Source organism: Sesamum indicum, linkage group LG1, assembly GCF_000512975.1.
Source record: "Sesamum indicum cultivar Zhongzhi No. 13 linkage group LG1, S_indicum_v1.0, whole genome shotgun sequence".
Lineage (NCBI taxonomy): Eukaryota > Viridiplantae > Streptophyta > Magnoliopsida > Lamiales > Pedaliaceae > Sesamum > Sesamum indicum.
Genome location: NC_026145.1, coordinates 2,535,515 through 2,550,414, shown reverse-complemented (window position 1 = coordinate 2,550,414; position 14,900 = coordinate 2,535,515). Strand labels below are relative to the sequence as shown.

Genomic DNA, 14,900 nt, shown 5'->3' with positions numbered 1-14,900 from the left:
TACTTTTGCATTATGATGATTGAAAACTAAGATTAAATTAATAATTAATTAACAAGATAACTTAATTGGTTGAATTATTGAATTTGAAGTTAATGTGACTAACCAATTATTTTATTTAATAAATAAACTAGTCTAAACTATATCAATACAAGAAAAAAAAATATCATTTAGTTAATTTAACGAAAAATTTAAATAATTAATCAATTAATATTTATTGAACTAGTAAAATAGTCTTACTGAATTTATATAAGCCTAATTAGTTTCGGACATAAGTTATTACTTTTATCCTTAATTTAATGCACTAATTAATTAATGCAGACGTTAGCTTTACCTTTAAGTTTATAAAGAAAAAGCACAGAAGGACAAAATAGTTTAGTGGAATGTCTTTTTCACGTTCATATAATAAATAATTTTTTAATTTTAAAATATATTATAAATAATAATAAAATAAATAAATTAATAAATTTATTTTAAAAAAAAAAGAAGGAAAGAAAAACAAGTAATTTTTTAAAATTTAAAAAATTGAATAATTAGTTATCTTTTCTGTTAAATGATATTTTTGATTTTACAAAAAATTAGTATAGCGATGTAATTAACCACCATTTGTAAGTGTTGAGGGTCTTTCGCTTTCATAGAATCATATTAGTATAGATTTAGCGTAAATATAGTAAAATCATTTCATTAATCTTCAACATCATATATATATATACATATATATATATATATCCAAGCTTCGTTCCCGTGCTACGTTATATATGTATATATCTTTTTAAAAAAATATTAAATAAAGTTTCTTATAATATATGGTGCTATAAATCAATCTTTTACGCAAAATAATAATTTATTATTAATGGGCAAAACATAATAGTTTTGAATAGATAGATAGGCTTTTACATATATCTTGTCCTATATAAAAATAAAAATAAAGAATTAGTTAAATGTATTGTTTTGTTTATATAATTCATCTTCCTCAAAAATTATATCAAGTACATAATCTAAAGTGATCTTACTTCCAAAGAAATAAAATATAAAGCAAAAATAGAATTTTATGTTAATGAGTTGTAAGAAAGACAACAATAAATATTTTTCATGTAGTTCTCTAAAAGCTTGAATGCATTAATAAAAAAGGATTAGCAATAAAAAAAATCATAATAATATGCTATAAGTTTATAACAACTCACAAAGCATATTGTTCGCAATTTAATTTTTTTTGAGTAATATGACATAGTAATATGCTATAAGTTTATAACAACTCATAGCGACTTTTGGACGACAAAATATTAAACTTTATCTCCATAAAAACTTAAGTTAATTAATTAATGGCTTATATTTTGAAGTGCATTAAAAGGTTTAAGGGTAATAACTTAGTAATATATAGATAATATTCTTTTTTTAAAAAAAATAAATCACAAAATAAAATGTTCTCCTTTATCAAAATTAAATTATAAATTAAAAGAATATAAAAGATGAAACTATAATATATAAATATACATAAAATGGTGTAAGATACAAAGGGATAAGCATTTAAGGTGAAATATAAAAGACATATTAAGTAGAATCATACAAATAAATTAATATTAAACGGGATATGTACTTATTAATATTAAATAAATATGGTAAAAGAACTATATAGTTATGTTCCTTTTTCTAGGAAACTAAAAAATAACAAAGTATGAGAAAGACCAATAAATTAAACTATAAGAAATATTGATAGATGAAGCTATAATGTATATATAGAAAAAATTAGTGTATAAAGATACAGTAGCATAAATATTTAAACATAAATAAACACTAAATAAAATATTAAGTAGAGTAAACAAAATAAACGTTAAAAATAAATATATCTATATATATATATTAACATCAAATAAATCTATTTTTTCTTGTACAAAAATTAAATCAAGCAAATTATAATAGAAATTAGAAAAAAAAAAAAAGAACTAACACCGTAAAAGAAATAAATATTAGAGTTTATATAAAGAATATAAGAAAGCAGGAGATTTTTACCTCAATAACTTCTATGAAAAAATGCAGTATTTGTAACGGCTTTTTTAGAACGACTTTCATAGCAATTTTGGAATGGAAAATATTTGCTGACATCATGTTTTTTTCGAGAAAAATTTTGTATGTTTGAAACGAAAAAATAGATAAAAAGGTTGTTCCTACACAGTCATATTCGTAAATCCGTTATACAAACTTGACCGTTACAATCTAGAACGGCTTTAAAATTGCTGTAAAAATTTCTAACGGCTTCTCATTTTTGTGAAACCTCACCATTCAAAAATCTGGCCAAAAAGTCAATCCAAATATATAATTCGTCGTCGCTGTTACAAATACCGGTACAAATTTTTTACCGGTACAAATTTTTTACCGCTATAAATTTACTATAGTTTTTGGAACAGCCATGTTGGCATTGTAACGGCCACTGAAAAAAATAGAACTTTCGTTCAAGAATCGAATATGAAATAGTTACAAAACGTAATACACTTGAATAGTCCACAAGCCGATGCAATAGCCATTCCAATTATCTAATTTTGCGTAAAATATTTAAGTTTATAACTTTATGAGTAAGTTTTTATTTTTTGAAAAAATAAAAATTAATATTTAGAACCGCCAAAAATTTAAAAAATGTGTTACAAGAGCCATTACAAAATTTACAATATTTGGCATATCTATTTTGGCACCGAGTAAAAATGTGGAGGAAAAAGGCCATTATATAAAGCCGTTTAAAAAACAGTCTAATATATTTGTTTGGCGGAAAATTCTAAAAGAATTGGGGGAATCCAATTTTCAAATGATCATTCCAAGATTAGTACCAAAAGCTATTCCAATATGTAAATATCTAAAGCTATGTAAAAGACCATCACAATGTGCGTTTAAATTTCAAAACTTATATTTTGAAATACGATATCTTAAAATCCATGCAACAAATTAATGTCAAACTTAAATGCATATAAGACAGTGTTCATTCGATCATATCTACTTATTTGATTTAAAATTACATGACCTGATTCAGTGATGCACCGGATTGAAAGACTACTCTTATGTTTCGAATATAATATCTCGACACTGTATATCCAAATACTCCAAAACTTCATCGTATGTATTCTTTGGTAGGTTTGATCGTATATAATAACTAAACCATGCAGTGCAACAATGTAAGATAATAATTACATCAGTGTAATACTAATAATTATAAATATACAAATTTATTTCATATAGTGAATATATATGAATCTCAGTTTCAAGACAATTCCAAGATTCTAATATAAAAGGTGTACTTAGCAAAAATTTTTCCATTTTTAATTCATCTTCTCCATTGCCCCCCACCGAAACACCTCTCTCTCACCACCCACCACTCGTTGTCACCACCAAATCCCCCGTCTCTCTCTCTCTCTCCCTCCCCCAAATCTCACTTTCCCTCAAGCTCCATCTCCTCGCCACCACCACCTTCTCCACTGTCACCACCACTCCCTGCCACCACCACAGTCGCCGCCCTCCACCAGCACCAGGTATGTTTTTACATTGTTGAGGAGGAGGATGATAATAAAGATGATATAATTTGTTGGAGAAATTGGTTGGCTTAATTGTTAATTGTTGTTAATTGTTAATATGAATGTCGTTTAGTGTTAATTATTTTTATAATATTTTGACGATAAAAATTGTTTTTCATCATTTTTTTGAAAATAATAATTTCTTAAAATATCTATTTTCTGAAAGTTTTTCATTTTTCTGAAAATAATTCTAAAAGTTTATATTTTATGACAATTTGTTGAAAATAATTTCTAAAAAATTTTAAATTAATTTTTCTAAATTTTTTGAAATATTTCTGAAATCTTTTTTGTAATTTCTGAAACTTTTTAATTTCTAAATTTCTGAAAATATTTCTAAAAATTTTGAAATTTTGTTTTAGTTTTTCTGTAATCTTATGAATATTAGAAAAAAAAATTGGGATTTAATTTTATGTAATTTCTGAAAATATGTATAATTTGTATTATTTTTACGTAATTTATTTAATTTTTGCTAATTTTGAATAAGTGTGATTTGTGTTATTTTATGTAATTTGTACTAACTTAAGAAAGTATGTGTAATTTGTAAAAATATTTCTGAAAAATTTTTAAATTGATTTTTCTGAAAATATTACTGTAATGTTTCAGTAATTTCTGAAAATATACATTTATGTATTTTTTGTATTTTTTTTATATTTATTTTAATTTTTCTGTAATCTTATGTGTAGTTTGTGTTAATTTATGTATATGTGTAATTTTATGTAATTTGTGTTAACTTAAGAAAATATGTCTGATTTCTAAAAAAGTTCTGTTAATTTGTGTATTTTTATTTAATTTGTGTTAATTTATAATAATACTCTTTAATATATTAGCAAAAGTATAATTTTATACATAATATAATACATTTAATAATTATTATTTTTTCAAATCCCGACCACCTAGCCCAGCCCTCCGTCGCCCAACAGTCCCAGCCTCCATGATCCATTGGCGCCCGATGACGAGGTTGAAGATGATGCCGACGGGGAGCATAATCTAGATTAGGGTGGTTAATTTATCTTTTTTATTTAATTTTAAATTTAAATTTGTATGTATATTATAATTAAATACAACTTTTAAATACTACTCTAATTTTGTTAATTATATTGTTATTATTTTCTTGCTAGATAAATTATATAGTATTCCACATTTAACAAATTCTTCATAAAATTTATTACAAAAAAACTTCAACAAAATATTGTAAAAATAAATATTATAATAATTTAAATATAAATAAATTATATAAAACCGTAATACATTTGTAACGGCTTCTATAATTATTTTGGGAACAAACTTCATTATCACAAAATTTGAATCAATTTCTAAAGCCGTTCCAATAACTTCAACGAACCATTTCAAAAATCATACCAAAATGAGATACAAACACTAATATGTCTCCATTTAAAAAAAAATTACTAAAACTGGAACAAACATCGCTGCAGAGGTCTTTCCAACAATTGGTCTAATAAATTCAAAGTGGCCGCTCCGAAACCAATGTTTGCATTGGGTCAATTGTTGTAACGGTTATGTTGGTCGTTACAACATCCGGTACAATAAGGAATGACATCGTCTAAAGCCGTTATAATTTTTTTTGTAACGTCTAATATAGCAACAGATAGACTTTCGTTCCAAAAGAAGTTTCAAATTAATAAAATCTGTTATAAATTTAAAAATAACAGTTACAAAAATCATTTCAATAAATATATTTTTTTGTAGTGGACTTTCTAGTATCATGAAAAAGAATATATAAAAAAAATAAAAAAACATCATGATAAGTAGCAAAATAATAGTCTAGTCATATCGCAGATGAGCGTAAAATATAAATAAACATTAAAATTTAATAAGAATAGAGATTATTAATTAAATAATTTCAATAACGATAAAAGAAAATATCATGAAAAAGTGTAAGATGCCCAGTGCAGTATAAAAAAATAACGAAAGTAAGTATATTAAGTGTTAAGTTTTGAAATTATTTAATGAAGAATAAAAAATAATCATACAAATAAATGTTAAACCAGGACATATACCTATTGATATAAAATAAATATATTTAAAAGGCTAAATAAATATACTCCTTTTTGTAGACAAACAAAAAATAATAAAACATAAAAAGACCAATAAATTAAACTATAAAAAAAATATTGATGGATGCAACTACAATATATACAAAAAAATTAAAATATTTAAATAGAAAAATACTAAATGAAATATTAAGTAGAATTAAATAAATGTTAAAACAAAATATGAACCTATTAACACCAAATAAATCGATTGTACAAAAATTAAATCAATCAATCATCATAGAAATATTAAAAAAACTAAATAAATATTAAAATTTAATAAACAACTAAATATAAGAAAAGTGTAGAGATTATTACCTTAATAACTTTCAAGTATCATGAAAAAATAATATATAAAAAAAATTAAAAATATCATGATAAATAGAAAAATAATAGTCTAGCCATACTGGAGATGAGTATAAAATATAAATAAATATTAAAATTTAATAAGAATAGAGATTATTAACTAAATAACTTCATAACATTTAAAAAAATATCATGAAAAAGTGCATAAGAGTGTTAAGTTTTGAATCTGTTTAATGCAGAATCAAAAATTGAAAGAATTGAGTGTATCTAAAAAATGAAGAGATTCATAATAGATTTTGTTCTATTTAAATATTTAATATATAAAAAGTAAATATTTAATATATTTAAAATAAATGATGTTTCTAACCTTAATAATCAAAAAAATTCAATTATAATCTTAAAAATAAGATTTTCAACAAATACAAAATAAAAATAGATCGTATTTCTAGAGACCATAATCATTAGGTAGGATAAATATAAATTAAATTAGTTATTACATTTGTATAAGAATTTGGATATAATAAGTAAATATTTAATATATTCAAGATATTATTAAGTAATTATTTAAGGTAAATACAAATAAAATTAGTTATGATGTTTGATATAAGATTTTGGATAAACAAAAACAAATGTTCAATAAATTTAGAATAGATGATGTTTCTAACCAATTAGATTTTTTCTCAATAATTAAATAATTCAATTATAGTATTAGAGATAAGATGGATAAATAAAAAATAAATATTGAATATTTTCATAATTGATGATATTTCTAACTAATAAGATTTTTTCATATTAATTAAAATATTGTGTAGATGATTTTGTAGATAAATATGAATTAAATTATTAAATAGATAGATAGATCAACTTTTACATATATCTAACCCTATAAAAAAATAAGAATAAAGAATTAGTTAATTGTATTATTTATTTATATAATTCATTTTCCTCATAAACTATATTAAAGTACATAATCTAAAAATGAAATCATAAAGCAAGAATAGAAACTACCGTTAATGAATTATAAGAAAGACAACTGAAAGGGTGGATGCGGAGTAAATTAAAATAAGTACAAATTAAATTCAGTTAAATCATAAATATAACAACATTTTTCCCAGCCATGAAAGAATAAAGAATTAATATCACATAAAGAAATCTTAAAAGATCAAACTTTAATGTACAACCAAACAAATGAACTGGGTCTGCAGCCATGAAAGAATAAAGAATTAATATCACATAAAGAAATCTTAAAAGATCAAACTTTAATGTACAACCAAACAAATGAACTGGGAAAACATAAATCAGCTAATAAAATAACAAATATTTATCATGTATTTCTCTAAAAGCGTCTGTGCATTAGTAAAAACATAAGAAAGTAACATCTATAATAATAAAAAAAGACAAAATATGCAAAAGTATGATATCCAGAATATACTGAAATGTATACCTAGCCATAACTGTTAGGTTTTGATTATATATATATATATATATATATATATATATATATATGAGTGGAAAAAGTATCATTTTAGACAGCTAAGTATGCCTAATTTTACTTTTAGTCTGATAACTATGTCCATTTTTTTTTAGGTCCAGTAACTTACGATATTGCTTACTTTTAGTCCTCTGGCAGATTTTCGAATAATTTTACCCCTATACAACTTTTGAAAGACAGTTTTAGTCCATATGCACTCATAGGGGTAAAATTGTCCGAAAATCTGTCAGAGGTCTAAAAGTAAACAATTTCGTAAGTTACTGGACCTAAACAAAAATTGACATAGTTATCGAACTAAAATTAAAATTAGGCATACTTAACGGACTAATAATATTTTTTCCTATATATATATATATAATATAGAAGGTCGTTCTGATATGCTATAAATTTATAGCAACTTGCAAAGTATACATAGAGATATAACTCAGTGACTTTTAAAATTTTATCTCTACAAAAACTCAAGTTAATTAATTAATGACTGTTGTTTTGAAGTAAACTAAAAGGTTTTATTGAACTGACTGATATGTAGATTACATATATCTTTTTTAATAAAAAGTGAATCACAAAATAAAAGTGTTCTTGTTTATTAAAGGTATAAGCCTAGATTCAAATTAAAATTCAGATATTATTATATATTTAGAAAACTTTTTAAATTATACTTAAATTAAAAAAAGTCATTCATCAAACTTTTACTTTCAACTATTAATTCTTGCCCTATTTTAAGACAAAAAAACCTTGGTCTTTTTCATTAAAAATTATCTTATTTATTAATTTTTAAAATAGCAAAACCTTATTTATTGATATTTTTCATTAAAAATTATTTTATTTATACAAGATATATACCAATTAATATTAAATAAATATAAGCAGTTTTAGTCCATATACACTTATAGGGGTGAAATTATTCGAAAATCTGTCAGAGAACTAAAAGTAAGCAATTTCGTAAGTTAGTGGACCTAAACAAAAATGGACATAGTTATCGGACTAAAATTAAAATTAGGAATACTTAGCGGACTAAAATAATACTTTTCCCTAATAAATATAATGAAGACTAATAAATTAAACTATAAAAAAATATTTATGGATGAAACTATAATATATAAAAAAATGAATTATTGTATTAAGATACAAAGAGTACATATTTATTAAGCAAAAGTAGATATTAAATGAAATATTAAGTAGAATTAAACAAATAAATATTAAAAAAATATAAATCTATTAACACCAAATAAATCTATTTCATCTTGTTCACAAATTAAATTAAGCAATCCTATATATATCATAAAAATCTAAAAAAACTAATACCATAACAGATATAAATATCACAATTTAGTAAAGAAAGCATAAGAAAATGGTAGAGATTAATATCTCAATAACTTTCAAATATCACACAAATTATATATAAAAAAATAAAATAACATCATTGTAAACAATAAAATAATAGTCTAGCCACATAAGAGACGAGTGCAAAACATGAATGAATATTAAAATATGGTAATTATTAATTAAATAACTTCAGTAACCATGAAAAAAATAATATCATGTAAATATATAAGATGTCCACTGCAGTGTAAAAAAGTAATAAAATAAGCATATAAGGTGGTAAGTTTTGAAACTGTGTAATGAAGAACGGAAATTTGACAGAATTGAGCGTATAATGTGAAAGAGATGAATAATAAATTTCGTTCTATTTAAATACAAATATGATGGAGACCATGATCATTAGATAATTATTTAAAATAAATTCAAATTAAATTAGTTCATAATTTTGGAGATAAGATTTGGGATAAATGAGGAATAAGTATTTAATATAGTTAAAATAGATAATGTTCCTAACCAATAAATTTTTTTAATAATTAAACAATTCAATTATAATCTTAAAAATAATTTTTTTGGTAAATACAATATAAATGCATAATATATTTAAAGTAGATCATGTTTCTAAAGGCCATGATCATTAGGTAGAATACATAAAATTAAATTAGTTATTATGTGGATATAAGATTTTGGATATATACAAAGTAAATATTTTATATATTTAAAAGGTTATTACGACATTATTTAAATAAATACAAATGAAATTAGTTATATTCAGAGATAAGATTTTAGATAAATATAAAATAAGTAGTTAATATATTTAAAATAAATGATGTTCTTGGCCAATAAGATTTTTTCTTGATAATTAAAATATTGTGTAGATAACTTCATAGACAAATACGAAGTAAATTACTAACTCAAAATAAAAAAGATTTTCTAACCAATGAAACTTTCTCTTAATAATTAAAAATTCAAAAAATACCAAAAAATAGTATTTAGTCAAAATTGAACCAAATTGGTCAAACTTCGTACTGTTATATATAGATATAGATATATTGCAGTGATGAAGCATCATATTCCAGGAGAGCTGGAACTAAAACAAAGGTGTTTGCGTTCACTTAATATGTAATTTACTTGAATTAATCTAAATTCAAATAAGAGTTTCTCGGAACTCAATCCACAACACTTACAAATCAAATTCAACTAAGAGTTTCTTAGAACTCAGTCCACAACACTTACAAATCAAATTCAACTAAGAGTTTCTTGGAACTCAGTCCACAACACTAACAGACGTGTACGAGACAGGAAGCCCTATGATCTTGTAGCAACGACAACTTCCTGGTTTATTTAACAAGGCAATAAATGCTACTTACATATTACCCATACAAGTTTGGTTCAGATAACCTGGGCGTGGCTATAGCAAGGAGTGGTGTACTTTTCCTCAAAACAGCCCCAAACGTGTAGGACATATCGATTGTTTCACCATCTGGTAGCTTCCATTCAAAAGAATGCAAAAGTGAAGCTAGTAAGTACATCAACATTCTCTCTGCAAGGGGCATGCCAGCACATATCCTTCTCCCTGATCCAAAAGGGATATAATTGAAATTGTTACCACTGAACTGACATTTTTTGTTGTCGTGTAAAAACCTTTCAGGCTTAAATTCCAGTGGACTGTCCCAACTAGAAGGATCCCTTTGGATCCAAGGCAAGTTTATTAAGACCATGCTCTTTTTTGGGATTGTGTATCCCCCGATTGTGGACGTTTGGGTTGGAGATCTTGGGATCAAGAGGGGTATAGCCGGATGTAAACGCATTGTTTCTTTGATAACTGCTTCCAAATACTTCAATTTAGGCATGTGGAACTCTTCAACTTCATTGTTCAATCCCACCACTTTAGATAATTCATTTTGTATGTTTTCCATAGCCTTTCGATTTTGCAGAAGTTCGGCCATTGCCCACTCAATTGTTGTTGCGGTAGTGTCTGTCCCGGCTATTACAATATCCTGTCACTCAAAATAATTGATGAACAAGATTATAAACTTTAATATTAATTAGTTCTCCAAGTTTTCCGATTGTAATATATCATATCAAGTGTTAAGTTTACATTAATAAAGCTTCATAAAAATTAATATACCAAAACCTCAGCTTCTAAAACCAAAAAATTTGTAATTGCTTTTTCTCTATAATCAGATACACATTTCTTTTAAAACAAAGCATTATTATAACACCACCAACCCCTGTTCAAACAAAATTGATTCCTCCATCCCCATTCCCCCCCCCCCCCCCCCCCCGGTACCATGCCTACTTTTTGTTTTTCTACAGTCTAACAAAATTATGGAAAAATTTTAAGTGATGTACGAATTAATTTTGGTAATTTAGTATTGTAATTTTATAATTTTGATAATTTTAATCACTTTCGGCCAATTTGGCCATCAATTGTAATTTACTTGCAAAATTTAGTCTTGCAAATAAATTCATGTAGGACAAAAAATATCAATTCACTTAAGTTATAGGACTAAAATTGTCAATGACCCCTAAGTTGTAGGACTAACATTTCAATTTAATTAGGTCATGTGCAAGTTAACAGCAATTTTTTGACCAAATTGACCGGAAAAGGATGAAATGACAAATTTTTAAAGTTACATGACTAATTGCGAAAATCAATTCGTGCAGGATAAAAAATGTCAGTCCTTATAAGTTATAGAACTAAAATTGTATTTTTTTCCAAAATTAATATAAAAACTTAAATTTTGACCGTACATAATCAACATTTGTCAATGTTTTAATCATCACCATAAGAAAACAGCACAGTGGTTACGGAAAAAAAAACTTAGAGTAATTAGCAAATAAAATTTTCATTGCTAATCTATATTTTTTAAATAAGAAAAATGTACTTTCTAATGAATTTAGCAACCAAAAATATTTGCTAATAAGTTTAGCAACAAATTGCTTAAAATATATATTAAATAATTAAGATTAGCAACGAATTTTTATTTGCTAATTAGTCTGACGCTAAATTTTACCATAAAAAAATTGTCATAGCTATTGAGTCATTTTGTTGTAGTGTCCTTCCACTACATTTGAAATGATTTTTAGTAATCCTAATGTTTTGGTCTTACTAATTATAGAATTTTTATTTTTAGTCTCGAGGCATATTTTTATTAGATATTTAACTAAAAATGTCAAGTGACCGTCAAGTGTATGAGACCAAAAGTATACGTTTAAAGTTATTATATCAAAAGTGATAATTCGATAACAAATGAATCCAAAGGTATAAAAGCCTTAGAGGACGTATGCCAAATACGTGGCATTTTTCGTTAAAACATCTAATAAAAATAGGCCAAAAGCCCAAAAGTGTTATTTTTTAAAAGTTACTGAATTAGAATAAGAATTTCATGATCAATGACATAAAAAAATGGAAACACAATACGTCATGGAATGTTACTTTAATAATAAAACTAAGCTTACCAGCAATAGGGCCTTGATTTGCCTCGGGCTGATTGACATCTCGGAATCTTCTTTCTCTTGTAGCTCTAACATGACTTGAAGGAAGTTCTTCTTTCCTTCTTTCTTGATTCCTCCCAACATCTTTCTACATTTAGCAACAACGTACTCAAAAATCCGATCCATAGATTGCATATGACCCTCCACCTCTTTCTTTATTCCTTGAATATCAAGCCAGGCTAGGGCTGGAAGATAGTCAGCAACATTTGGCTTTCCCATCAAATCCACAATCTTAATGACCACTTCCCGGAACTCTTCTCCCAGTCTTTGGCCTTCTTCCTCTTCAACAACGCCACCCCACATCATGTTCATTATGACATTGAGTTCAGTTCGGAAAGATAGTTCACCAAAGTGGACCGGCTTTCCTATATTGGTATACACATCTCTGATGGCCTTTCTGACTTCATCCTTCCGGAGATCGTATGATGCTTGGAGACTGTTGTTACCGAGCACCTCACGGACGAATATTTGCCTCATGGCCCGCCACTGGGAATTGAGCGGTGAAAACCCTATGTCGTTTCCATCATAGGTTGCCGCTAGTGTTGCAATGTTAGAATCACGGTTAGCGAAAATCGAGTCTTGATCCCGAACCACTTCTTTTACTAGGGATGGTGAGTTGATCACGACACATAGTTGGCTGCCAAGATAGAACTTGTAGATTGGACCGTATTGGCCTGCCAAATCTCCGAACTTGTGGAGCAAATTGTTGCCCAAGAACGGCAAGTATCCAAGGATTGGCAAGCCCCGGGGCCCTGGTGGCAAGGGAGGAGTTCTTTTCAAAGGATTGAGCTCCATCTTTGTGCACAACATAGTGGACATTACCAGAACTGAAAGGATAGGAATATAGCAATTCTCCCACTGGTTCTTCGATTATTCACTCTGAATTCTGACCATGGAATCGTGCAATGTGGTGATATTTCACAAGGATTCTCTCATATGATAGCTTTAAGAGAACCCCTCTATTATAGTACTTCGATTTTGCCTATTCTCACAGAACTACTACATTTATATTTGAAACTTGATTGGTTAACACTTTCAGTTTCATACACAAATATTTGACTTGAATATATTAGCGATTGGCTGCACATTTATAGTTATTAGATCCACCAGATTAGGAAATGGTTAATAAACAAAAACTTATTTAATTTTGAGATGTAGTGTTGCAGTGGACTTCCATAATTTAAATACTCAAGCGGAAAAGTTTCTAATTTGTGAGCTGATGATTATTCAATATATAACTTGCTAATATACAAGCCACAATAAGTAAACAATTCGTTGGAGAGAAGTCTAATTGATTACTAGACGTCGTGGTACATTCTGTACATGGATTTTCAAAACTATTTAAATAAAAATAGTTTTGACCAGGATTAATTAATGCTTAATTTTATTTATAGTCAAATACTTTTGTCTCACTTGCAGACATAAATGCTAATAGTCGTTGCGGGCGCAATAATGGTAATTAGTATCTGCCACAATTTTTTACTTTTAACAATGATTACTAATCATAGTTAAAAATCATATTTTTCTAGTGAGATATTTATGAAAGATCATGATAAATGGAGAGGCTTAAAAAGTTAATTAATTTAAAATTTTAAAAATAAGTAATAAACCATACTTAAGTACGATACTAAAAGGGTAATCTTCCTTAATAGTAAAGAATAGATGAAATTACACATTAACTCATATTTCTGCAAAATTCTATTTAGTGAGCAAGTATCTATACTATTAGAAAAAAAATTGTTAAATACCCAAATTTACCATTTATTTCATTTCTCCCCTTCGAAATTTTTTTGGTTAAATTAGTAATTTTTAATACTTTTTAATAATCTCATAATTATATTTTTTTCCTCTTAACTATCCATATTTTTACCCCATATCTCTCTCACCTTACTTCTCTGTATTTTTACAATTTATAACTATAATTTTTTTATTTTTTTATAATTTTTTTCTCATTATTTCACATTATAATTCTTTTTATATGTTCACGAGAACAGCATATAACGAGAACTAATTAGAAAAAAAGAGGGAAAAAAAGTGTTTGAGAAGGTCAAACATAAGAACACGACAAAATAAGAACACGACAAAATATAAACAAAGACTCACACATGTTAACCTAGTAGCTTAGTATATACCAAGTCAACATAATTCATGGATCCATGGTGTATATAGATTAGGAAACCATCAAGTGGCCTAGATTCCAATGCATGAATCTATGCATATTCTGACATAAAATTCCCTTTTAAGTATGGGTGGTCCAATATATGCTAATCAGGTTTCTGAGGCATTTGGGGGACTTAATTAGTTCAGTTAGATAAGTTAGGATACCCAAATTTTTTATTTAAATAAAAGATGATGTACGTATAATTAGGGAAATTTTTCCGACCAATTTCCTAAGAAATCTGTCACAAATCAAACTGAGTTGATACCAATTCATGTTACTTCTTCGTTCGGCTAGTGTGAAATTGATATCTTAAAATCGTTTCTGATGATAACGGACAAACAAAAAATATACAATAATTGGACTCGAGTACTTCATCAAATGAGTCGAGGGAAAAGTAATTGCAAAACTTACAACTGAAGGCACAAGGAATTTTACAAAATGAGAAAGTGTATAGTTGTCAATTTAAAGAGTTAAATATGTATAGGTAAGTGAGAGGATCAAAATCCCATAAAAGA

General features: G+C 26.3%; 1 protein-coding gene across 1 annotated transcript; it reads right to left on the bottom strand.

Annotated features, from left to right (window-relative positions):
- LOC105155529 (geraniol 8-hydroxylase-like) lies at positions 9,836–13,225 on the bottom strand. Its single transcript, XM_011071426.2, has 2 exons — positions 12,189–13,225; positions 9,836–10,723 (listed from the first exon to the last, which is right to left on the bottom strand). The coding sequence occupies exons 1-2, from the start codon at positions 13,041–13,043 to the stop codon at positions 10,097–10,099; spliced, it is 1,482 nt and encodes a 493-aa protein (XP_011069728.1). The 5' UTR covers positions 13,044–13,225; the 3' UTR covers positions 9,836–10,096.